This window comes from Gorilla gorilla, chromosome 4 (assembly GCF_029281585.2).
Source record: "Gorilla gorilla gorilla isolate KB3781 chromosome 4, NHGRI_mGorGor1-v2.1_pri, whole genome shotgun sequence".
Classification (NCBI taxonomy): domain Eukaryota; kingdom Metazoa; phylum Chordata; class Mammalia; order Primates; family Hominidae; genus Gorilla; species Gorilla gorilla.
Window position 1 is genome coordinate 120315001 of NC_073228.2, and position 26397 is coordinate 120341397.

General features: G+C 38.8%; 1 protein-coding gene across 4 annotated transcripts in view; it reads right to left on the reverse strand.

Annotated features, from left to right (window-relative positions):
* Nucleotides 1-26397, reverse strand: part of SEMA6A (semaphorin 6A) — a 130598-nt gene that overhangs the window by 13015 nt on the left and 91186 nt on the right. Inside the window, exons 11-19 of one of the 4 annotated variants that reach the window (XM_055387473.2) lie at nucleotides 25735-25866; nucleotides 23436-23591; nucleotides 21849-22025; nucleotides 21349-21489; nucleotides 21181-21261; nucleotides 18892-18950; nucleotides 16432-16452; nucleotides 12209-12274; nucleotides 10963-11127 (exon numbers count right to left, since the gene is read on the reverse strand). In XM_055387473.2, coding sequence (XP_055243448.1) covers nucleotides 10963-11127; nucleotides 12209-12274; nucleotides 16432-16452; nucleotides 18892-18950; nucleotides 21181-21261; nucleotides 21349-21489; nucleotides 21849-22025; nucleotides 23436-23591; nucleotides 25735-25866 — 998 coding nt within the window. Of the gene's footprint in view, nucleotides 1-10962; nucleotides 11128-12208; nucleotides 12275-16243; nucleotides 16295-16431; nucleotides 16453-18891; nucleotides 18951-21180; nucleotides 21262-21348; nucleotides 21490-21848; nucleotides 22026-23435; nucleotides 23592-25734; nucleotides 25867-26397 lie in introns of all 4 variants that reach the window. The other 3 variants (XM_019027834.4, XM_031010834.3, XM_031010835.3) reach the window with 3 other exon arrangements.

Consider the following 26397-nt stretch of genomic DNA (forward strand, 5'->3'; position numbering starts at 1 on the left):
TTGCTCTGGTAGGAAGACTTGGAGGAGAATTTCTAATACTCCTCATCTCTGTAACTGTGGCCATCAGATAGTGGTTGGTACCACAGAGCTCACGTATGTCCTAGATTGGGTCAGCCCAGGCATAACTGGTTCTCAAGTGCAGAAGAAGCAGAATGCTTGATGGAGCCCACCATTGGATAGAGTGGCTTCCTTTAAAGGCCTGCATCTAATATCATCTCAAAACCCACTCCCTCAACTCAACTTACAGCTATTAAGCAACGTTTGAGAATGGTTTAGGGGATGCCAAAATCTTTACCTTCATCTCTGCATGACTAGACGAGAGAAAAGAAACTCACGAAGGTTCTTCTCCTTTATATTCCCGGGGTGAAAAGAGGGACTTGAATTCATGTGTCATTCACCAAAGTAAGGTCCTGCTTTATAATAATAAAAGATGCCTAGCACAACAGTTCACTCAACAGAGCTCTGTGCTTACTGATCTGCTGAGTTGAACTGAATCTGCAAATCCATAGAATTACATGAGACATTTTAAGTTACATTAAATTTCTGCTGTGTGCTTTTAAATCATGGAGTGCAAGACCCATCAGCACTTAGGGTATATTTATTACCTTAACAAATGTCAGATGATTGTGTCCAGTGCTATCTATTATTTATGAATAACAAGAGGCTGTAAGACTGGAAATGACATGCTTTAATATGTCCAAAAGGTTAGGCATAATGCAGTTTGCTGCCCTATAAATTTCTCGGCACCATTTTCCTTTCTAATAAAGCATTGTCAGTGGTTGACTATACCGAACTTCCATTATTTCTATACTGTTCATAATGACTGCCTCTGATTTCAGTAAAAAAGAAGTAATTGCAGATATCTGTTTGAAAAGGAATGCATCCTTTTAAAAAATATGAAATTTAAAAATAATTGGAGTGGAAAAAAATTTATTACCCCATTAAAAATGAATCTCTTTACAAAGATAGTTGTCAGGCTGTAGACTTATAAGAGCTTAAGAAATATTAATTAAGGGTGACAAACCTTCACATTGCCTGTAATTGGCTTTCTGACACCAATTAAGATCCCATCTACTGTGCACCCAGTATATTTTAATATATCCACTACATTTCGGTAGTATACTTCAGGGCGTTTCCACAATTTAAAGTGCTAAGAGATTTACATATGATGAGGTTCACATGGCTCCTTTCAGTCCCTAGAGCAGCCCATATACTTTGCAAGAGTTTATCTATTACTTGCATAACCTGTATCTCCCTGGAACCAACAAATGAACACACCTTTTTCATCCTCTGTCTTTCCACGATAATGGCATGCGTGATGTAGTTAGTCTGAGCAAGCCCTACGTAGTTTGAGACCAGTCTCATGTATAATGTCAAGAAAAGAGAAGCTATTCTCAGGAAATTACCTGATTTCCACTGTTTTGCCCTCTGTGGACTAGTTTGTCTATGGAGCAGTGAAGTTTGCAAAGTAAAACTTCTAACAAGCCTTTTAAAAAAAACTTGATGAAACTAGGTTATCAGAAAGAAAGGTCTGAGACAAAGCGGATATTATTTTCCCACTTTTCCACATAATGCAAACTACTAATTGATTCTTCACAATTTTATCGTTAGGACAAAACAAAACCTAGATGAACACAGTGCCGTTGAACCAATTAAAGAGCAAATTTTTAACTACTCCAGATGTTCTGTTAATAAGATCACACTTAACCTAGTCCCCGTAGTCCTTGAAAGTTCCATTAAGCTGTCAGAAAACTTTGTCATTGTGTGTGTTTTTGTAGAAAAGATGGGAGAGAATGGAAAAAGAGACTGAGGGAAAAGGGTGGGGTAAAGTGTCCTGTCAAGTAGATGCAGCTTGAAAAAGTGGCTAGAGATTAAAGGTGAGAAGCACCTCTAGAAGGTGAATTGATTTTTTAATACCCTAAGGTTTAAGTTGGCGTTTTAAAAGCAAAAGTTCAAGTCTCCATAATCATAATTTAAGTCCTTCATTTTTTGAGAAAATGAATGTTAGGTTAAAAAATAAAAGGTTAGTGGTATCCCTAGAAAAGAAAACTCAAATACTGGTGTGCACATTCAGGCAGGCAGAGAGATGAAACAGCTTTCTACATGGCTGACATTTAACTTTTTTTTTCCTTCTACCCTTTCCACAATAATCTCATCAAGACCTTAGATAAATTCAGCAAGTTGTCAAAAGGATACAAAATTAATTATATCAAATCTACATCTATGCCCACACTACTGAAAGAACAATTACAGCCTCCCACGTGGGCTTCTCGGCTCTGGACCCTCTCCCCCTGCACACGTTCAAACATGGAAACCCACATCATCCATTTGAGAGCCCAGCACCTGACTTGCTCACAATATCATTTTCCTCAGTCCCTCAAAGAAAAGATGGAGACTACATATAGATTCCTTTTCTCGTAGGTGACCAAGAAATATTAATATAGTAAAAATAAACAGTGGCATCCTGGATTATATTATTAATTAAGCCACCGTGCTCAGCTGAACCCCACTGTTTTAACTAAAGAGAGGAAGAACCCCAAGTTTGGAGTTCAGCTTGCCTGGGGTTTTACCTAGGATAGAGCTAGATAGGCAAGAAGCATCTACCAGGAAAATGCCAGCGATGTGTAGTAACAGACACTTTAGATCCAAAATTGATGCAAAATTCCATTTCCCAAACTTATTGTGTACATGTAATTAATAACCTAATATGATTAAATGAACAATTTATTATATATGTATCACGTGTCAATCTTGCTATCTTTGTCTTTCCCCACTTCTACCCTCCTGTGGTCCTTTTCTTCCCAACGTCTACCTTCCTATCCTCCACTGCCTGTTGCTAAAGCCAAAACTCCTTGGCATGGCATTTAAGGTTCCAGGCTATGATTTCAATCTCATTTCCCATTCTAGTCCTCCATACACTTTAGTCACCACACACTCCTTGCCTCTTTATTATTACACTCTATAATTTCACAGTGTGGTATCTTGGTCATGGACTTTATTCAGCTTGGAATGCCCTTCTTCCTGTGAAATCTAACTGTTCCTTCAAGACTTTGCAAGGTCTTTCCTGTGTCCCCCACTTGGAATTAGTTGTGCCACCCCTTAGACTCCCTTAGTACTCTCCCTCCCCCTCTTTCCTTGACTTCCCTTACTGTCAGACTTCACTCTGCCCCAGCATTTAGATCACCTTTGGGTATCCCTCACTAAACTGTAAGCTGTCTGAATGCCAGGTTTATGTGAAATTCAAATTAGTATCTTCTGTAACACTCAGCATAAGGTTTACATATAGCACATGTTTGTTCAATTTCTGTTGAATGCAGGAAAAAAGAAACAAAGGAAAGGTTGCTGTCTTGCCTTTCTTTGAGATGAGATTGTCAGCATTATTAAACTATTATTTTTTAGTGCTTTCGGAATTCCAGTTGTACCCCTCCAAAGCCATGAAAATGATAAAAAAAATAAAATAAAAAGGAGGGCAGCCATATAATTTAGGAAGGAAAAAGGAATACATATGGTTAACATAACAGTTGTTAAAATTTTGAGGTTAAGTAAAACATAAAAGAACCAATAGTTTTAACCATGCTCCTCTTTAAGAACAATTTGATTTCTGAGCCTTCCTTACTTGAAAGTGGCATTTGAAAGCCTGTTTTCAATAATAATCTTTAAATTACTCTTTATCACATTTCAAACACATATGTAATATTTCATAGACATTCTCTGAACTCAAGTATGCTAAGAATATTTTTTGTGGAATAAGATTTTTTCTTAAACATATCAGAATATGGATTATTCTAGATTTCTAAGAGTTAAAGGCCAAATGTAATATATAAATTAGATCTTATATATTCACTGAGTAAGTTATCAGTAACATCTTCTATAGAATTGTCAGGTAGCAAAAAGTTTAAGTACTCTCAGTTAATTCGGATAAACAAAAATGTTTTAGTTAAAAGTATGTCCTATGCAGTATTTGTGGTATATTTACACTAACAATTATTTAGTTTTGTTTCAATATTAAAAATATTATTCAGGTGTATCTGCAATTCAAATAAACTGAGCATCCTGTATTTTGCCTAGCAACCCTACTCTTCTTCTCCCAAACAGTGTGCTTTAAATGACTCCCACAAATATTCTTTAAACCCACCCAAACTTTCAGAGATTAAAATTGTTAATCTTTTTTTTTTTTTTTTTTTTTGAGACAAAGTCTCCCTCTGTCACCCAGGCTGGAATGCAGTGGCACGATCTCGGCTGACTGCAACCTCCACCTCCCTGGTTCAAGTAATTCCCTTGCCTCAGCTTCCCAAGGAGCTGAGATTACAGGCAGTTTAGAGTAATAAAAATGATGCTAAATCTTTACTCTCTAAAAATTAAACTGTTTAATCTCTAAAAGTTTAGAGTAATAAAAATTATGATAAATCTTTATGGGGCATGTATAGCACAATTTATAAATAAAATACTGATGAACTAAATATTAAGAATTGTATTTTTCATAGTCAGCAACAATAGTAGCTTATGTACCAAATTTCTTACGAACTTTGAAGATGCCTTTCCTCTAACCTTCAAAATCAGAAATAAGTGATCTCTAATTCAAAAGAGTTTTTGGAACCGTCACAATCAATTCACTATCTCTTCGCGTTCCTTGCCTCTGACCATGCACGTTCTACCTGACTCAGTTAATTTTCCATTGTTGAGTGGAAGTGAAAACCCTTACCCTCCCATTATTAGTACTCCCCAAGACAGGAGCCCTTTTTCTGAAGTCTCCTTGAAACTGCCTTGCTCTACTTTCACATTTTAAAACGACTGCAATAGGATCATTTTTACTAATAAAAGGAATGCAAATTAATATGAGTTTTTTTTCCTTGAAATAAAGCTTAGGCTTAAAAAAAATAAAAGCCTGAGTTTGCCAACACTCCCACAAAAATTTTAACTATGAGTCTTTTACCAAACATCCATCACTTTCCTCGTCTTCCTTGTCAAGTGATGTGTTATTGCTACAATATTGGTACTGAGGGAAAGAACTGAAGGAAAGGAGCTGAAAAACTGTTTCACAGTTCTATGTCCTTGATGTGTTCAGCCAAGTTGTCTTTACTTGTCTAATATATTTTTTTAAAGTCTGTGGTGTGTGGTTTTGGCATTTCACAAAGAGAATGTTGGTCATAAAGGCCTTTTGGTGTGCTTTTGTGTCTACCTGTGTTCCATCTGTCTGGTGTTTGATATTTCTTGGACAGGAACTATGTCTATCTCTAATACAGCCTCTTACTCTTTATTGGCATCCAAATTGCACCACAGAGCCAGTGATAAATTCTGCTTGAGACACCTCAGAAAATGTTTTTGTTAACGGTAATATTACTGAAGAAATGGCAGAGAAAATTAAGCCCAAGTTTAAGAGTCAGGAAAAGAGGAGAGGCCTATTTTTCTTCCTTTATTACTGTCATCAGGAATAATTTTCTCTGTCCATAAAATCACTTACATATGACTTGATAGGAGCCAAAAAATTACCTTCTGTGTTGGGAGAACCAGGGTGCTTTAAAATCCCAAATCCATTAGATTTTAAGCATGGGAGAGTGTTAAAATGTAAGAGTAACCAGGGGGTAGGATCTATGATTAACTATACTCACCTAAAATGAGATTTCTCAGTCTGTTAATAAAGACAGCTGACACTGAAGGCTTGGAACTTAGAATAGGTAAAGTTTGAACGGGAGAAAAGGAGAAGGGTCAAGGGTAGGCTATTGCCAGGCCGGGCAACACTGTGTAGCACAAGAGTCCTTCTGGATATCAGCAAAATAGATGAAAAGTGGAAAGGCTTTTCATCAACTTTCCCTAGGCTACAATTTGAGTAATAACTAGCGGCAGACCACACTAGGGTGCTTGCTGCTGGTGTGGAGAAAAAACTTGCCAGATGCTTAACAAGCCTAGAGTGGCTAATTTCTTATTAGTCTAAATCCATGTTACTTTAAATTTCTATTTCAAGAAACTTTCCATCCCCAAACACAAAGCTCAGTAGGTAGCAAAGAAATCAGAAGGGCACTGGATTGTATAATTACAACACTTGCAGTGACGCATGTACTCACTTGGTTTTGCAAGCCCAGCCAGGAGAGGGTGTAGTGGTCATCAAACCTCATTCTTCCAAATGTCAGAACAAAGTTCTTGGTAATAGTTTAATCTTCACTGGACTCCTTCAATTGCTACAGTACATAGTCACCTAAACTTTGGTAATTCAACTACCAATACTACAATTTTAGTCATAACAATGAATCTCACCTACCATATTATTTACTTAGTATTTTTATATCCCTCATAACTCCTGCATTATTTACTTAATATTCTATTTAAATTACCTTTAAAATGTATTTCAAAGGGAAACTTGATATCATTATCACAAATAAAAAAAAAGTGTCACTTTTCAACGATAAAATGTAACCAGAAAAACAAAAATTAACTTAAAGCAAAACAATGTTAATTCCAGCTAGATCCAGTTGGAAGACAAAGCCCCAGTGTAAACCCTATTCTCTGTCAAAAAGAGATAGTAGCAAGTTTAGGGAGTTGTTAATAAGAAAACACCAAACTGAGACTTTTCCTTTCACATAATCAAGAAGATAACGCAGAAGACTGAAAGAGCAATGAAAAGGGCATAAATTTCCACCACATGACTCAATACTCTTGAAGGCCATCACATCCGTGCCACCTAAATCATGCCATGTAAGGTGCTACTCATCTCCCTCGGAGGAAATACTGCTGTAGGCTACTGCACATTTAAAGAATAAATAATTAACTATAAAGAGAATTATTGATAACATCTGTGATTTATAAAATTCCATTTAGGATTGTGAGATGTGGACAATAACTAATCTTTATAGATCTTATGAATCTTACCGGAATATTATTTCCCAAACTAAAAACTGCTTATACAAATAGCTTGTACATTGATTAAAATATATTCAACATTTGCTATCCATTTTAGCTTATTCACTTAATCTCTAATTTAAATTCTGTTTCTGTAATATATCTTATTCTTGTCTTTAATGTGCATATTTTCTGGACTAAATGTAATAATGTGATAATATCTCACTTTAAAGATTTCCCAAAAGATAGAAGCATACTACAACTCTGGCATTTCTGATTAAATGGGAACTGCTCTATATTTACTATTTTGTCTGTTTTCTGAGAGCTCACAAGAACTCTTTATTATAAAATAAAGTCTGAAGTAGGGGATTTTTATTCTATTCAGGATATATTCTTGTGTCCTCATAGCAGTGGTCAGCATTTACATTTTATATGTATGCTACACAGCTCTCTTGGCTGCTCTGGATGTGGCTGATTTCCTTACATACCTCACAGACTTCTTGGAAATCAGCTTTAAAGTATTGTTACTTTTGGTAAGGAATAAGAGGCACAAAAGTAGCTATTTGTTCTCAGTATTGTTTAACCTAAAAAAGAAAGCTCTTATTTCTTTTGCTGTGGGAAGTGGTGGTGGAGAATAAGTCAGATCTAAAAATAAACTGGATTTTCTTTCTTATTTATATGTGATTAGAGCCCCTTTGTAACTACCCATTACGACCTCAGTAGTTATAGGAGGAATAAATAATATGTATTTTTTAATGTGGCAAAACCAAGAAAGAAGTAGTCAGGGCTGCATCTCATTTATCAACTTGGTGATTAAAGGGCTCGCTCTAGAGGCTCCAGACATCTAGGGAACCAGAGATAAAACAGAGCAGTTGGCTGTGTTTTTACTAATGAATCCAGGGCTTGAAAGATATCAGGCAATTTTAAAGAAAAGCAGCAAGGACAAGAGACATTAGACAAGGCCAGCAGGGTAATGAAGGGCAAGGCCAGTTACTGAGAGAGAAAATTACTTCATTTTCTATGATAATGCTTCCGCGTGCTGTGCAGGTCTCTTCTCACGCTTTGTTAGTATGACTGTATATACATACAGCATCAGAATGCTACTCACAGTGTAGAAGGAAAGAGCCTTGGAACATTCCACAGAGGGGCAGAGGGTTTGGGTCTGTTATTTTGAAAGGGGGAGGCTAAGAACAATGGTAGCAGAAGGGGGTTAGGCTGCAAGGTGAGGAAGGGTGTTTTGACAGAATGTGAGGGACGCACAGGATTAAATCAAGATGAAAGACATAGCAAGGAAAAGAAAGAAAAATGCAGCAAACATACTCTGGAAATGGAGAATTGTTTGGAGGATGAAGTGGACAAAGTATGGGACCAGCTCACTGGCAGTCAGCATATCTGCAGAGTAGAGCCATGGGCATGCCTTGCTCACTGGCATTTTTACCAGTGGCCAGAATAAAATGGGCAATGGACACTTGACTCCTCAGTGAGCTGGTCAGCGGGCACATTTTCTGCTTAGTGAGGAAATGTGATGGATTTTAGAAACAATTCCAGAGTATATTTAGCTCCTAAAGCTGGGGCACACAAATGTCACATTCTCATGAGACAATCGACCCAGTAGAAAGAGCACCCATCACAGGCCCTTAGAAAACCCATGAAACTCTTGCATCCCGGGAGATGCTGCATACACGGATGTGACATCATTAAGGCACTGACATCAGGGAATGAAAAGAAGCGAGGGCATCACAGATTCGTTCAAGTTAAGGGACGCCATGATGAGTCAGAAAAGGAACAAGACTTTTCCAACGGAGTAACGCCATCACTAAGTCATACCACACAGTGCTTGGCAAAATGAAACAAAAGTTGAAAATAAATCATGAACATTAAACAAAAAACAGTTTGGAGCAAAATGGAAATTAAAATCATAAAAACTATGATAAAAGGAACATTAAGCTACATCTTTTCTTTAAAATTTCTGCACAACAACTCATTGGCATTGCCCCATCAAACATACAACCAATCATAGAAAAGAAACTCAAATTTGACAGGGCAAGGCAAGGAGTTACTAGCACAAGAACAGTGATCATGTTAAACACCCATGCAGTCACCTCTGCCACCATTGTTTGACAATATGTAGACTGCTTCCAGCTTTGTCAATATAATAAGACCCAAGAGAATGAACAATGCCGAATTTTAAAATGATCTGTCAAAGTGTTAATTGGACTCTTTGAGAACCTCCATTCCTTGGGGGGAGTTAACGATTAGAGAAAATTCACGCTACCCCTCTCAGTGAAATGAAAAGAAAATTACTGCAACCAACAGCTAGATATTCAGTTGGCATATTTAATGCTTTATTGGAAAGGCTGTTTTATTTTGTTTCAGAAAAAAACGCAGTGGGCAAAAACAAAGTGATTTCTACTGAGTTTTCTCTTCTTGAGAATACAGTCAGGACTAGCACATCTGAGGTCAGGAGCCACACATAACAAATAATGGCATATGCTAAGACTTGTAATCTGTCCGGACAGTTTATCTTCTACCTGGAGCTTTCTCGGGATGGAAAGAGCAGGGAATCCCTCAAACTGAAAGAAGGTGATGAGACAAAACCAGCTTAAAAAAAAAAAAAAAAAGGTTTGGCCGGGAGCAGCAGCTCAAGCCTGTAATCCCAGCACTTTGGGAAGCCAAGGCAGGTGGATCACCTGAGGTCAGGAGTTCAAGACCAGCCTGGCCAACATGGCAAAACCCTGTCACTACTAAAAAAAAAAATACAAAAATTAGCCGGGCATGGTGGCGGGCACCTATAATCCCAGCTACTTGGGAAGCTGAGGCAGGGAGAATCTCTTCAACTTGGGAGGCGGAGGTTGCAGTGAGCTGAGATCGCACCACTGCACTCCAGCATGGGCAACAGAGTAAGACTCCATCTCAAAAAAAAAAAAAAAAAAAAAAAAAAGATTTGAGTCAGGGCTTATTACTAAGAGGAAGTCTATAGAAGAAAATAAAATCAGTTAAGAGGACACGCTCAAGAACAAGAAAAAAGGGGCTCCATCTTTATATTTTGACTTGGCAAATAGAGCAGCAGAGTGCCCAGCACTCTCAGGAGATGAGAAGCAAAAAAGCAGATGAAAATGTAGCCTGAGAGTCTGACCGGAAAGCATTGTCTAAAAGTGAAGATGGAGATATGTATGCAGAACACTCTGGGAAAGGGTGCAATAGCGACTGTCTTCCAGGGGTCGTGGTGGCTGCTCTGCCCTTGAAACTCAAACTCCCGCTTGGATGAAACTCTTGAAAACATATAGAAGTAAACAATTCTGAATGGGGGGAAACAGCTCAGCAACATAACTGGGCTTTTCAGTCTCTGATTTACAAGACTGTTTTTTGGACAAGTAAAGGCCTCTTTGGTTGCAGCTGCAACTAAAGTAGGATGTGTTACCAGAAGCAGCAAATGGCAAGAAAAGAGATGACATTTCCTGTCTGCAGCTAAGCAAAGAAAGCAAAGGAGAATTTAGGACAGTTCACAGTAGAGTCCCTTTCATTTAGTGTGGCTTCCTTTCCGTTTTAAATGCATAGCAATTCTGCTTGATAAAATAACATATTTTTGTCTTAGCTACTATCCTCTAAGGGCAATTACAGTACGTCTGAGGAACATGGCTCTATTCAAATTCAGCACCATGCAACAGTGAGAGATGCTACCAGCCAGAAAAGACTTTGTCCTGCTATTTCTCAATTCACTGATTAACAGGGCCTTTACTTCAATTGCATTCACTTGCCAAAGCCCGAACTGCATTCCATCACATTATGGTGGGAAAAGAGGGTCCAAAAATCACAGAATGAGACTAAGAAGAGTGGCAAGGGATGTCAGAGGCCAGCATCTGCTTCGGGCCAAGCCACACCTTTTTTGGGTAGAGGAAGCTCAGAGGACATATTATTTGTTTTGTGTGGTTTTTCCTTGGTCAGAGAATAATTTAGGATCAAGCCTCACATAGAGGATGGGGTTGCAGTCTTTTTCGAGAAACTTTCAATCATAGCGCATTGGAGGTTCCTTAAATGCTGCCAAAATTCAGCTGGAAGCAGTTACACAGTCCTCCCCACTTTTCCCTCCCTCTCCCCTGAGAGGAAGAGGCATTTCCAAGGCCTTACCCTTCTTGTCTTGGTGATTATGGGAAGACACTGCCCCCAAAGGGTCTGTGCTGTCAGGTGAGTCAAGCAGATGCTTCCAGTCCAGCATTCCTCCCCTAGACTCATACCCCTCTTGAGCCGTCGAATCTGATGTGGTTGTGCTGGGCAAGAGGGAACTGGAATGCCCTGTTTTCATCACAAATACAGTTAGGAAAACATCACCAGAGAGACCCACATTCCCTTTGCGCAGAGGCCTGGAGGTGGGACACCCAAGCTGGCTGTAAGACTGAGAGGAGATGGCCCTAGAAATGACACGGCTTAGTGGTGGTGGTGTGGGGTGTGTTCAGCAGAAAGCCCATCGAACTTGTAGTTAGAAAATGAAGGGCCAGATCCTATCTCTCATACTTGCTGGGTGGGCCTCAGGGAATCACTTAACCTCTTCCTGTGCACCCAGTGGGGATAAAGATACCTCTCGGTGTTGGGAGGACAGTGACATAATGGTGAAAGCATCTTGCACAGTGTCTGACACATAGGTGCTCAAGAAAGGCCAGTGTCCTTCTTTGATATTCCCATGGCAGCACTAAACACAGAAAGTGTCCACTCTGGGAATCCCATTTGTGACCGATGGGGCAGGTTTCTGGTAGTGGGTAAGTCTTGTCCCTATCACAAGTAACTCAGTTACTCTGCACCCTTCCTATGGAGGTTCTACAGTGTGTCTAGTCTTCAGGTTCAACTCAACTTCACAGGCATTCCTCTTTCTAGGAGTAGTTAGTGGTTGCCAAAGGGATCTATTCCCACTGTCTTTTCATTGGAATGGAGGCTTCAACGGCTACACGCTATTACGGCTGTCCCTTTTGTGTATTATTTCAATAGATGGTTTCCGTTTCTGAGGCTGCATTGACTAAAATGATTCAAATTAGAAAAGGATAGATTTCTGAGGTTCAGATAAGCTACCATAGGATAATATGAGAAGAATGGCTAGGTTGAGAGTTACAGCAGAAACTCTAGCCATTTCCTGTGAATTCGTTTGTAAGCTCTCCCTCCATCATTCCACAAGGTTAAATACAGATTGTATCAGGTGCTTTGATCCAAGCTGACACAATGATACCTCTTCTCTCTGGTAGAAATAAAATATGACCTCCTTGTGATTTTCAAGTGGAGTTTTTGGCTTACATAGAACAACCTCTTGAACAATTTTTAAAAGATATAAGGGCAACTACTGTGCATGTATAATTGGTGCCTTTGGTGGAAAGTAGGGCAGACTCACAACAACTCCAAAAGCTCCAGCCTTGAAGTATGATCACCATGCACATGATAAATAAAATATTGGCCTCTAGAAAGACAGATTAAAAGAATAAGTACAGTGCATTCTTTTTTTTTTTTTACAATTATTATTGGAAGTTGGATTTCCCCCCAGGAGACTGTAATATTGCAAATTACAGACAAAACATATATAACAAAGATAGCTTTTTATCTTCTTAAAACTTTGATTAGCAGGAAAAAGCAAGCCAAGTGGCTCGTCCATGCTATAGTGACTTCTATGGAGCCACCACACTTAAATGCTGCCACAAAGCTTTGGTAACATTGAAGAGGTCCATTTCTGTATGGCACTTGTTTGGCTCTCACACAAGTGGGAAACATTCAATTTGTTGAAAATAGTCTGCTTCGTATCCAGCTGCTAAAAGCATGTTCATTTAAAATTCAAGGAATGCTTTATTCTAGACTTTTTGTTTTTACATTTCTGAGGTTCACATCTCATGTCATGATATAGATAAGAGAACAGGGGCAGGAAAATCAGCCTGAGAAATGGAAATATAGAAGTTCCTTTATTTCCTTTCAGCTTGCATTGAGGTCTAAAACATAACTTTTTTTTTCCACTCCTGAATTCAAGACTACTTTAATAAAATATATGGTCAGCCTAAGAGAAAATTCAGTGCCCAGCATAAGCAAACAATTAGAAATAGCTTTGTAGGGAGTTAGAAAGAGAAAGTGGGGAAGAATAAAAAATACCTCCCCTCCAAGTAGCAAGATTTCTTTTACCTGAATTGATATGCATGTTGAGCACTTTCAATTTAACTGTGTTCAAGAGGCAATTTTATGGTAATGCCATAAGTATGGTTTAGGGAGAACATTTCTTAATACGGTAATCTAGGGCAAATATATGCCTAAGGGACACATTCTCTGCAGAAAGATTTCCTGGCCCATATGCTGTGAATACATGGAAAACTCATTGGTAATGGAAAGCTATGGCTATGAGAGGAAATTAATGTGGACCAGATGGTAGTTAGGTAAGAAAATGTTTTACACAAATATGAGAAATCAGTCTCTTCTTCCTATCACTGAAGTGTTAGTCTAATACCCACCACATCTCGATTTTCTATATGTAAATCTAGAGAAACCATGCATCTGTTTTACTGGAAAGAAAAAACTGAGCAGCATGAGGTTTGTAATCTTTTAAACTTATGCTTGAGGATTGGAAACACGTGCCAGTGGTGAATTAAACAGTCAGAGAAAGCAATACCTGACTCTCAAAAATTTTAGAACCACCCTGTAAAAGCACCATTAAGCAGCAGTCCTCAGTTTGAATTCAAAGATGTGTTATTACCTCTCCACGCTTAAAAAAAAATTACAAGGAAACCACTTATATTCCTTCTTCTAGTCTGATTTTTAAGGTTGTATTATTTTTGTGCATTCCCTAAGAGACTTTGCAACCAAAATAATGCTACAAAAATAGGCAAACATTTGTGGATGTGATATCATATGTCAATAGATTTGGAATCTATATTTTTATCTTGTCAGTCCAATAAGAAAGGTCACATTTTAATCAATGAAGCTTATACTTTATCATTCTCATAAAATACAAATAAATAGGTATATTTTGAAAGTTAACATTAATGCATCATATTGTTTCTCTATATCTACAAGTCATTGTAATTCCAGAGGTTAGATACCCTTCATACTACTCTATCCTATTAACAATGTTTGTAGACAATTAGACACAAAACAGAGACACTAAATCAATACAAGAGAGGAAGAGAGAAGGAAAATAATCAGGGCCCAATTCACTAAAAGGGATTCTTGCATATGTAACTGGTGTGATACAGAGCTTTTGACAAGCAGAAACTGCATCGTTTATTGAAATGATCCCTTTTCCTGGGTTGGGCAGTTCTGGTTTTGTAGTTGGCTCTATGAGCCTACACTCAGCCACAGAGTGCAGGACATGCAGAGGATACAGCTAGAAACAGTGTGCATGCACTTTTTACTTTGGAATTGGCTTTCTTGTCTATATCCATGCTCATACAAATAGCAATTTGTTTCTTCTTTCGATGCTACAAATACAGTGCCCAGTACAGTGCCTAGGACACAGTAGTCGCTCAACAAGTATTTGCTGAATGAATTAGTGAAATCTATTCTGGGTTTATTAACTCCAAAATTAACATCCCTTGCAATGGTTTATTTTAAAAAGTTGCCAATATTTTTGTAAGTACTGTCTGAACCAGCTCTCATTTTGATGGTCAATTAATCATCTAACTGCTTCACACTGAATAGATTTAGGCTGAAATGGATAGGATCATTAGCTGAAAGAAAAATTCCAACTCTTCTTTAGTTGCCTCAAGACCTGAAAATGAATGAGCATCATCCCTTAAAGTGTTAACACGGAAGCATTAATAAGTACCTTTCCTTTTGTAAAGGAAATAAGAGAGAACATAGCTTAGGCAGTGATTTTTGTTCATAAGAGTATCTCATAGTTTAATTATTCTGTCTATTTAAGAAATTACCTGGGAGTTAAAATTGGTCTTGGTATGATTGATGAATGCTGGGGAGGTTGCTGGTTCAATTCGTTTCAAGATCTTAATTTCTCAAAATCTGATGAAGACTATTCAATTATAGGAAATGATCGCAAAGTATCATATTGGAAAAAAGCAGATGCTAAGTGCGATTTTTTCCTCAAGGCAGTCTCAACTAGGTGACATCTGCCTTCTGAGCAATTTTTCTTCTAGTCTTTGGTGTTCAATATTCTGGTTTCAATCATAGATGAGGGAACATTAAAGGTGGATGAATTCTGTGGGCTTATCTACTCCACACTGCCTTACTTCACAAGGGGGCCAGTCAAGAGAAACCAAGCACCGTTTTCCATACCTACACAGCTCCAATGTATAAGCCAGTCTTTAAGATATTCAAAAAGGCTATTTATGTATGCTAATTTGACACAGGGAATGAGAGTTTACAAAGAGCTATTAAACACATTTGTAGCCATCAGGAACTATTTCTTTGGATCATAAATCTGCATTGCTTTCTTTTCCTTCCCCTTTGTTTCTTTTCTTTTCCCTTTTTTAAAATTTATTTTTCTCCCTCCCTTATTTACCTATTTCTGTACTTAAAGACTGTCCTGGATCTGTTGCTTGATTATATATCTTAAACACACAAACTATAAAATGGCTGTGTATACATGAAACTCACAGCTTGCATTATAATGCAGAGGCTTAAATTTGCCATCACACGGATGTTTTTCATATCATACTTTAAAAAAACACATGGATAGTTTACCCTAATAAATATTTGGGGGTACCTTGAGAAATGTAAATGGAACAGCTCCATTTCAACTTCTCATATAAAGAGTTCAGAATATTCTGTTTATGGGCTTAGTAGCTTTGTTTAATATAGTGATTGTGTATTTCAGACCAAGAACAATGAGATAAATCCTGTTTGCACATCATTTCCACTGCGTCACTCTTCCTTGTCTATATTCTGAAGAAATCGCACTGAAAACATGTCTAAATATTCATACTCTTTTTGAGCTTAAATTTCAGTGGCCAATTTCATACTATATTGGAAAGTTTTGTCTAATAAGAGCCTGACCTGTGTATCCTGTATAGATTTTCGCCAGCAGAGGGTATTGTCCTGAGTGCCAGCATTTTGGGGGATGGTGAACTGTATCAGCTGAGGAGCTATAGTCTTATCAGTTATGAGCACTGTTCCTTTGTCTTGGATATACTTATGTTCAAAAGCAATTTCTTCTCCCTCAAGAACTCATTAAATGTATTCACCAAATTCCCTAAGGTTGGCATATTTCGTGTTATCTGGATTAAAAATTTAGGACTCAGTCTCCCACATCAATTGTCTCACATACGCAGAGTAATTTTTGAAGGACGGTGAAATTAATAAATAATTTTAGTGAATTGGGGCCCTAAAGTAACAAAGAATCTGGTCCATGATGTTTAGGAATGAAAACTATAAACTACTGCTGGATGAATGACTTCACGAATTAAAAAAAAAAAAAAAAAAAAATCCGTAAACTGACCATACACTGTGTTGTAAGACATTTCATTATCTGGTAGAGGAGTTGAAATGTCTATAAAAAAATGATGAGGATAAAAAATTAATTAAAAAGAAACTTAAGATTTGAACATACTCAAGAGGATTAATGAAATAGACATTCTCAGATAGGTTTCCACCAGTATGGAATTATGAGAGTAATATCTTCCTTACCATTCAGTGCCACAAAGGAATCTGAAAGACAAAAGGGAGGAGAAGGTTACTTAATGTTTTACGCTCTGCTTAGGGCGACTTACGTAAGTGGGAATGAGCTAACACAGAACTATGCCAGCATATGGTCCCCGATACTAAGTAAGTGCTTTTTAATTTCTGCGTGTAATGTAAGATGCTTTCTACTCAGTCCGATTTCACACCTCCATATCTCTTCCACCAAGTGAATTTCCTCCAAGTCACTGCCTTTGCCAAGAGGCAGAGAAAATGCAAGAGTTGGCAGACGAAATGGTAACTGCAATTATAGGCGACTTTGAGAGTTTAAACCCTTCTTTATACAGAGGGACATGCATATGCATAAGTGATACCTGGACCACACTTACAAAGAAAACACTTATTCTTTACATTCTCTTTTTACTTCATCCTCACAACCATGCTGTGAGAAACTGTCCAGTGTTATAGTGTTCTGAAATCATCAGGGGTTTTAGTTTGGAAATTAAAACAAAAAACAAACCCTTATACATATTAGGCAAGATATCTGGGTGTGTGCTATGTGTTGGGGTCAGATCTCTGGTTCACTCAGCCTCTAACACTGGCTCTTTGTGATTTCCTCATTTCCCTTTAAAATCCTGTTAATTTGTACCAGTTATAATGATTGCACCAGTTAGAGAAATCCTCCCTGAATACCTATGTGGGGATAGGTCTGTCTAATAGAGGTAGTTCATGCTTCAGCAGGAACACGGGGAGAGGAGAAGCCATGAGCAAAGGCAGGCAGGCAGAGGGGCAGCCTTACCTCCTGCCCCGAGCAAGCACCCTTGGCAAGTGCCTCCGCAAGAGTGGGGTTAAAGGTCAAAGGCACACTACAAAGCACGAAGGCAGATCCAGGGGCTTGACCACTAAGATTACTCTGGAAATAAAGAGTAAAGCACAGGGTTGGGACCTGAGAGCGTCCCCTATGCTACATACAGAGGCTTCCTTAGGTTCTTCTGCCTGAGAACACAGATAAGGGTGTGAGCCTACTGGTATAGTGGACATTTTATAGACACAGTACCAACCATCTTTACATGTTTCACGTATTTTCTGATTTGATCCAAATCTACACCCCTATTTTTCTACAGACACCACTATCGCAAGTAATATAAATATGATGAAAATAGCTCATTAACATCAGCTAACTAAGCTGTTAATAAAGCGTGCGTGCATGCACACACACACACACACACACACACATCTTAAAACCTGTTTCCTTGCAAATAAAGCTATAATGCACGAAGATGATTAAGGTCCACTGATCAAACATCAAACTATTTCCCTGATACAGATGAACGCACACACGTAACATACATCTTTCAGTGATGACACTTCTCCTATGCTTATTTATTAACTCATCAATTTTGTGTGTAAGACATAATAAGAATTTTTGCCAATATATAATATTTGTAAATGAAAAATATGTATATGGCAAAGATTTGGAGATAAGTCTGCCTTTAGCCCTCTTTATTTGATTATAACTAATCTCTAGAAAAGATAAGGTAGAAAGTTGAATGACACTTTAGAGTCTGAAATTTCAGTACTCATGACTGAAAGATTTAGAGTTATATCCGTGACTTTCATTATAGAATCAAATATCAGGATAATATAGCTTCATTCCCTTAGAAGCTATTATTTGGTGCCATTTTGAATGCAAGCTTCTTGAAATTCAGCATATATAACATTCGAAACAGCACAAACTAAACATATTTTCCAAGAGTATGGTATTATTCTTTAAATTAGCATTAATAAAGCATTTTCAGGAGAATATTGATATTAATCGGGTCACACGACAACTGGGCAGAAATTTGAGCCCGATCCTTTACGTAAACTTCTAACTAAAATGTTACCATTTAATAACTATCTCTGAGATTTACATAGTAGGCCAATTCCTATAAAAAGATTATTTTGAATTGCCTTGTACTTGTGGGTTATTTCTGAAATTTTTTTCCTATCACATATGGTAATAGACACAAATCTAATTTAAAAACATAATTGCTTTTGTTAGTCGATATGTTCAAGAATAAAACAGGCCCACTCAATTAAAAAGCTAGAGTACAATGATCAATCTTATTATTATTTGGCGGAAAATGACAGTATAAAAGCACGTTTTTAAAAACAGCAAAACTGTCATTTTGTAATGGAAATGCTGATTTAACTTACTGCTTTGCTACAATTAATATCCTCTAGGGTGAATTTTTCCCCCTGCATTAGAATTAATGAAATAGGTGCCAGCATTTATAGTGACAACATTGACAACACTGGCTTTAGAACGCACTGCTTTCTTTATTTGATATTTAGAAGATGATTTCTGTCATTTACGCATGCTTTAGTGTCAGCTGCACTCAGTTCCACATGTGAGCTGATGTTTCTAGGCCATTCACTGAAAGCATCTTTGCCCAAAGATAAAAATGGATAAAAGACTGTACTTACTGTGACAGTCCCCCAGACCATCTGTATTGCCACGCTCTATGTCCTGCTCAAAAGTCAGTCTTTTAAAAAAGGAAGGGAAAGAGAGACAGAAACGAATACAATAACGTGAGTCTTCAGAAATGAGTCAAGTTTCACTAAAGACAGTAACACAGTTTGATAAATTGAGTGGCAGGTGCAAAAAAGAAATACATAACAGCTTTAAAATTTATCTCTGAAGTTTATAGAAACGAGTCTTAGGTGACTCTCCAAAGAGAAGCCATGGTTTAAGCAGTGAATTCAGATATTATTCAGGGAGATAATTAGCTTGCAGATTATTTATATCCTTCTTTAATTCTCTGAGCATTTCTTAAACATTTAAGAAGTTTAGATGTTAAAATACACTCCTCATAGAAACAATATGGAAGTCTATAAATTAAAAAGAAGAATCTTTTTTTCTCTATTCTCTTTTTCACTCCTACCCTTGCCTTCCTAAGCAAGGTTTTTTGCCTAGACATTTATCTAGCCAAAAACTTGGACGATAAAGTGTTCAAAGGTCCAAGTGAGGGGACAGGAGCCGGTGGTGCATTTTGTGGAGACTGCTTGGTTATTTCTTCACTCCCAGCCCTGCCCCAGTCCTTGGGAGTATTACTCTCATTCTCTTTGACATGCTCATGTTTCTTCCAAGTCTACTAGGTCACCATTGGGCTGTACAAGCAACATGACATTAACAAAACCAATTTTAATAAAAGCTATTTTGATTTTTAAAATAAGCACACCAGAGTCACCTTCCTTTGGGGGCACTTTGTACATATTCCCATAATATAATTGAAACTCTTATTTTGCAACTGCTTTCAGAGTTTATTTATGAGCCGTACAGGAAAACTATTTTGAAAGTCACAGCTTGATCTAATAATCCACCATGTTTGGTTTCTAATCTTTTTTGCCACATTAAAAATCAAATCCCTCAAAAGATGAAGATTTCTAGTGGTAATGACAGCCAATATTCATCATGCCCTGGAGCCCACTCTCCAAAGGGAACGCCCCATGTTTTAAGCAATGCCAGCATCATTGAAATATGAATGCAAACCTTAAGGAAACTATTTTGGGGTTCTTATATTGACTTAACAATAATTTTTTAAAAATCAGTCTTATAGCCTTCAGTCACATGTTGAACATAGAAGGTCATCTCATAGCTCCCCTCACCAGGCTTTGTGATCCTTTCTCCTCCACCTTGAGGGTTCCCATGCAAAGGTACAAAGCTCTAAAATTATAGCATGTCAATAATGCTACTTGCAAAGCTGTTCTAATAATATACAGAGACTCAACCTTTTGCATTAGTCAAATTTCTAGGTCAGATTTTATACTTATGATCAGCTCTGTTTACAAGAATACTTGTCCTCAAATTATGCAGGTGGTGGTCATCAGATATGCCCTTGATCTGTTTGTTTAGCTATTATGAAATAGGAAGGGAGGCTCAGAGTGATTTAAAGATGGTTCTGTTCCCCCTTTGGATCTGAGGAGGTTGAAGAAATGGCTGTGTTGAAGAAAGATCTGTGCTGTCTAACCTCCTAAACTGCTTGCCACAACCCATCAAAGATAAACATTGAATACTTCTGCAAATTTATTTTGGATTTCACATCCACTGAAGTAAAAGCAGAAAAAGAACCCTCTTAGCTAATGCCATCTAAGCATTTAAAGCCAGGGTTAACAATTTTAAACACCAAAATCATAGGCATGGTGGACTGGCCTCATCTAGCTGATCTGTTGGAGAACTGCCAAGAATTGATTGACGGCCTGACGAGTAATAGGGTCAACTGTTCTTCAGCGCAGGAAAAGGTTTATTGGATGTATACACCATGCTTGCAGTACAATTACATTGCTTAACAAATGTTCTGCAATTTCTTCTCAGCCCTGCACAGTCAATTACAAGAGCCGGTTTTGCTATGGCTGGACAAACCACTCACTAATCTAATTGGTATCCTATTGCTCCTTTTCTCTGCTTTTCTCCCACCATGATGATCAAGGCAGGCACCTTCTTGTCTCTCTCTCCAGGGAATACATTGAAGCCCACTGTGTTTCCATTCTGTGTTTTTAATCAGTCCAAGGATGATTAATCAATTGGAAATCTGCCACATGTGATGTGGTGAGGCTCTATGAAATGGGAAAGGGAAGGAGAAAGGCTGACAGTCCCGTTGCTGGAGTTTGCACAGAAAGCTGTGTGGTGGTGTGTGTGAGCAGAGCAAATCTTACATCTAGAATACACCTTGGCTGGAAGCCACTTTACCCTCTCCCACACCTCAGGCCGCCTACCTGCTGTTGGGTGATAAATGGCTGCAGGCACCACCTTCCTTTATCCATCCACAATATGGGTCTCTGGAGGCAATACAGGTTCTGCAGGAAGAGGATGACCATGAGCTACCTAGGACTGTTTCCTAGCCACCGTGGACTTTCTAATTGTCAATGAGGCAAAATACATACTTTTTACACTTCCCATGTCGTTCACACCGGCCAAGGGGAACCTTTATCACACAGGTAGAGAACGCAACATACAGAGAGCTGCTTGCTCTGTCCAGCTGCATGCCCATGATCCTTTTGTCTTCGACTCCATCATAGCTGCATCTAATTTCATCAGGCAAGATAATATCATTAATAGACTCTTCTCTTTTTCTCGGCCCCACCCTCACATCCCACTTCCCAGCCCACAAGGCAATCTCTTAATCTCACTGGCGGTGAAACAAACAAACCCTTATGCTCATGCACACACGTAAACACACACACATATATGTATCTATATAAACACACACACACACATTGGCAAGGAGAAAATAATGCTTTTTAGGTGTTACATTTTTACAAACAGCACTAAAAAGTCATCTAAAAATGCATAAAACCTAAGTCAGTCATGATTTTCTCTGAATGAAAGGGGCCATAATAGCATAACAAATAATTACTAAGAAAGAACCAAATATTCCACTTACTTTTCAGAGTTGTAAACACTCATCTCCTCCAGGAAAAGGCTGTCATTTAGAAAACCACTATTTCCTATTCTGGCCAAAAACTTCAAGATGATTCCCTTCTCTGATCCCAGAAAAACCACAGTGTGATTCTGATATGGCCCAGCAGCTGTGTCCACTGCAATTTTGGTAAGGCGGTATCTAAAATGACAGGACCACATTTCTTATCTCTTTGTTGGTCTATCATTAAAGTGTTCCCTGTTCCACTTCAAACAGCTGCGACATAGCCTTCTAGTAATAACCTCAAGAAAAATATATGCATATAAATAATGTTCTTAAGTGGTTCTGGCCCTTTATTTCCATTTGCAGAGCACTAGTGTGGCTCCAAAGGGGAGGAAGGAGGTGTGAGTGAGAGTGTGTGTGTGTGTGTGTGTGTGTGTGTGTGTGTGTGTGTGTGTTTGCAGGCCAAGTACTATAATAGATAGCCAAAACCACCTGAAACCACTTAGCAATAATCCCTTCCATGAACAAGGAAAAGACTAATGTCTCCTATGACGAGGGTAAGAAGTAATAAGAAATTCATTTAACCTTTAATTTAACATTGAAAAGCAATGACTGCCATTTCTCCATACTCTTCCTCTGAGATACAAGGCCTTCATCAACAAAATGTTTGATTGGAAAGCTTTCTGAAGGATGAGGAGGTAGGGTGCTAATGGCACTACTAAAAACTGTAAGGACCTGCAAGCCAAACAATATCCATTTAAAGCTAAAGGTGAAGGGCATACCTGGGATAAGTCCTACCAGCAATTTGCTTTCTCTGAAATCCCTTGGACATTTGACACTCCTAGTTGTCCTAAGCACCATAGCTGGAACCAGAAAACATAGACCCTCCTGCAAGTTATATACCATGGTTTCCATTTTATGTGCCAGAGCTATTACAGTGCTTTAATATGTTTTAATAAAGTCATAGTATAAAAATAGTGGTAAAGTTAATTAACATTTTGTTTGATGGCTACCACAGTGGGATGGTACTTGGGAAAGCCTGTTGAACTGCTTGGAAATAAGCTCTGAATAAATACAAAGAAGAGTTTTTTAATACTACCACAGATCTCTAATTGGCTGTCCCTTTGCTGTTGGCCACCAGTTCAGAAAAAGAATATTAAACTATGAATCCTTCACACTGGCAAATGTGGTATCTGTGCTCTGTGTGACAGCGAACAATCCATGAGCCATGCTCAGGTGGAATCTGCTGCAAGTTTTGTAATCATTTCCAACCAATCAGGTATCCACATCCATTCACTGGTTCTCCTTCACTGCTCCTCTATTTTTGCACAGATTGGATCAATGGGCTAATCCAGAAAGAAAGGTATTTCCTTCCTCTAATTGCTGGCATGTGTCCAACTAGCCTGAAAATATTGGAACTCTTCTCCCTGGGAATGTGTGTATAGGGGTTTAGTGGTATCCAACCAATCGGCCAGCATTTCACAGCTGAATGAATGCCCAGGATAGCAGAAGATGTTTGTGGCATTTCAAAGCATGATCCACTGATTGGTTCTCCGACATGAGATGAAGTTAGAAAATCCATCAGGACACGGTTTGCTTGACACCCACCTGACCATTGTTCTCAGGAACCATGGCCTGTTGAAGATGGAGGGCACTGCCTCATCCATGAGCGGGTGCGTCTTGATGAAGTTCAGTGTATCATCAGGGAACTCATTGGAGGTTGCATATCTTTCTAAGGAGGATGAGCCAGCACAGCAACCTGGCCTAAAATGAAACACAGGGTGAGGAAGGAGGGAGCTTATTTTCTGCCTTATGGCAAATTCTTTGAATGAACTGCTTCTCTAAGCATCTGGAATGGAGGAGAATGTACTGCAGCCTGAGAGGAGGAAGTTGAACAATGCAGAATGCCACCAAGCACAATATGCTGAGATTTCCTCTGAGCCGCCTCCTCATTTCTGAGGAGCCTCAGCCAGCACTGTTCAGCCTCAGCTGGGGGCAGGCTGGCTTCCTCCCAGAAGCACAAACAAACCTCACTAAACAGTGATGGAGCTTGAAACAAGTGAGTGAGTGTGGTTTGCACATATCTCGGGGATGGTTTTATTTATCCAAAAAGGCTGCTAGAGATTCCTCATGCATTTACTCTACAGAGGGAGAGAATTACGTTGACGTTTTCGCAAGTGTAGAAAGCAAAGACTCTCCAAAACTCACCAGGGTGTGTGCCAGCAAGACTCCGTGTAATCATGTTTCATTACCTGGGGCTCACTCAGAGAACATTTCAGTTTTGTTTCTTATTGTTGTTTTTATTTTTGTTTGATTTTGGCAGGTATGAAAAGCCAATTATATCAGATTCTTTCCTGAAAGGTCATTTCTTGTCATTGAATGACGACGATAAAAATTTGCTTCTACAAGAAATTCTATGGTTTCAGGAGTCAAGGGTCATCCCAGCAAAGTCAGATTAGGGAAACACTGAAACCCATCTTGTCCAGACACCTGGTTTGCCTGGGTGGTGCAGAAGAGGAGATTGGACCCTCACGACACCAGCATGAACCACTCCTATGTCCACACTGTCTCAAGGAACTAACCCAGCCAGACCCGTAGAGCATCCTGACTGCTGCAAGAGGGACGAGGCAGGCATGTGGAAGGATGTTTAAACTCACTGCCATTAGTAGAAAATCACTTAAAGTATGTGTGCTGGTATTGGTTGAATGACACCATCTTTACACACCAAGGAGAGAGTATTACATAAGAACTTTCTGAAACCTGATCCCTCAGGCTGAACTCCCCTTCCTGCTTATCTAGAAGGTAGTTAACAATCCCAGGCAATGATTTAAGACTGTCTGTCTGAGGTTGCTGGAGTGTGCTTTTCACACCTAGTCTGCTCTCCATAAGTAACAGAATATCAACATGCCAGATAATCCAGGTAATGAAGATGGATGAGTTTCTCCTCTGGGTATAAGTGGTTCATATTATCTAAGTTAGTTCACGTAAGTGTACTTGGCTAGGTATGTTGTGGGGAGGACTGGAGGTTGCGGAAGAGAGTTGAAAAACAAAAAAATTAGTAAGACATTGGGCTTCCTTCCAGAGGCACACAACTCCTGGGGAAGACAGACACCATGGGTTGTTTCTATGAAACTTGGAGTGCAAATGCTGCAATGGAGGTGTGAGTGCGTGCCACAGAAGAGAGGCAGGCAAAGGGCTTAGCGGGGACTTCCCTCCTGTCCCAGTTAGGATGAATTAGCCTGTTTGGGAAGAGACTACATAGGACTGAGAGGTCTCTGGGTTGCTTCTGGACCATAGTATCCCATGAAAAGAATTCTAAGGCATGATTTGGGGAGGAGGACACCGCACTGTATTTGGACCCAAAACAGACCAAAACCTGGCAGACCAGAGACATCTTAATGGTCCACTGTACCCGCTGGATTCTTCTCACCCTCGGTCTAGAGTCCTAGACTGAGCTCTGATCCAGCTTGGTCACAAATCCGGAAAACACTATTTATATTTCATATATTATTTGGGTTTAAAGACATGGGTCTCTATAAAATTGAAAGGAAGCATAAAGCAGCAGCGGAAATCACCACCCCCCACCTCCGCTATTGAACTTGTACAATACCCTTTACCTCTCCAGGCCTCAGTTTTCCCGACTATAAGCCGGTGACACCTCAGATGGTTTCCACCATTGTAGTATTACATTGGATAAATAACATATATGGAGGTTAAGCAGAAGACTAGAGGAACATTGGTTTGAGTATATGAGAAGGTAACTTTGGGTTTTGGTGAATGAGATGAAGGCAATCTGCTTGGCTGGCATGGAAGGCACTGGTATGCAGTTCATAGGATGTTCATTATCAGAGGTGTAAGCTTTGCCATTTCTAAAGTTTAAAATAGCCATATGAATATTTGCACATACCTGGGCTTAGGAACTCGTTCATCAGGAACTGGTGTCCAGGTGGAATCAGGAGACTTCTGTTCCTTGAATCTCCCAGTAAAAACACTGGCAATGTCAAGCATGTCATAGGCACAGACTGCAGACCCAGGGATGCTACAACATGACATTTCACATCAAGTGTTACTCATGCAATGGTTATGCATGTGGTTTGGAACATACTCCAGAGAAACTCTCCTGGTACAGCAAATGAAATTTAAAGTTCATACCTTGGACACTATAAATATAAGGGATCTTAGTACACAAAGAAAATATTTCTCTCAATCAAATTTGCATCAATTGCCTTAAAGAATGGGCTAGTTATAGCAAGCTCACAGAGAGGAAAAAAACTCTTCATGTCTACATTGCTTCTTAAACTGATTTTATTTATAAAAGAAGAATTGTTGAGCTAGTGATAGAAGTTTCATGAATTCCCTGATACTAATTATCAGTTAATGACCTCTCTGAAGTCTCTGGAGAGCGTTCTGTATCACTAATGTTGGTGAAAATTTGAAACAAAAATGCTCTCCCATTGTCCACATATTGCTTCTTTGAATTTGGTTTTTCGAGCCAAGAACTTAGGGTGTGAGAATGTGTTTGTGGGGAAACCCACACACATTTTATGTTAGTCTCTGTACATTTAAATTT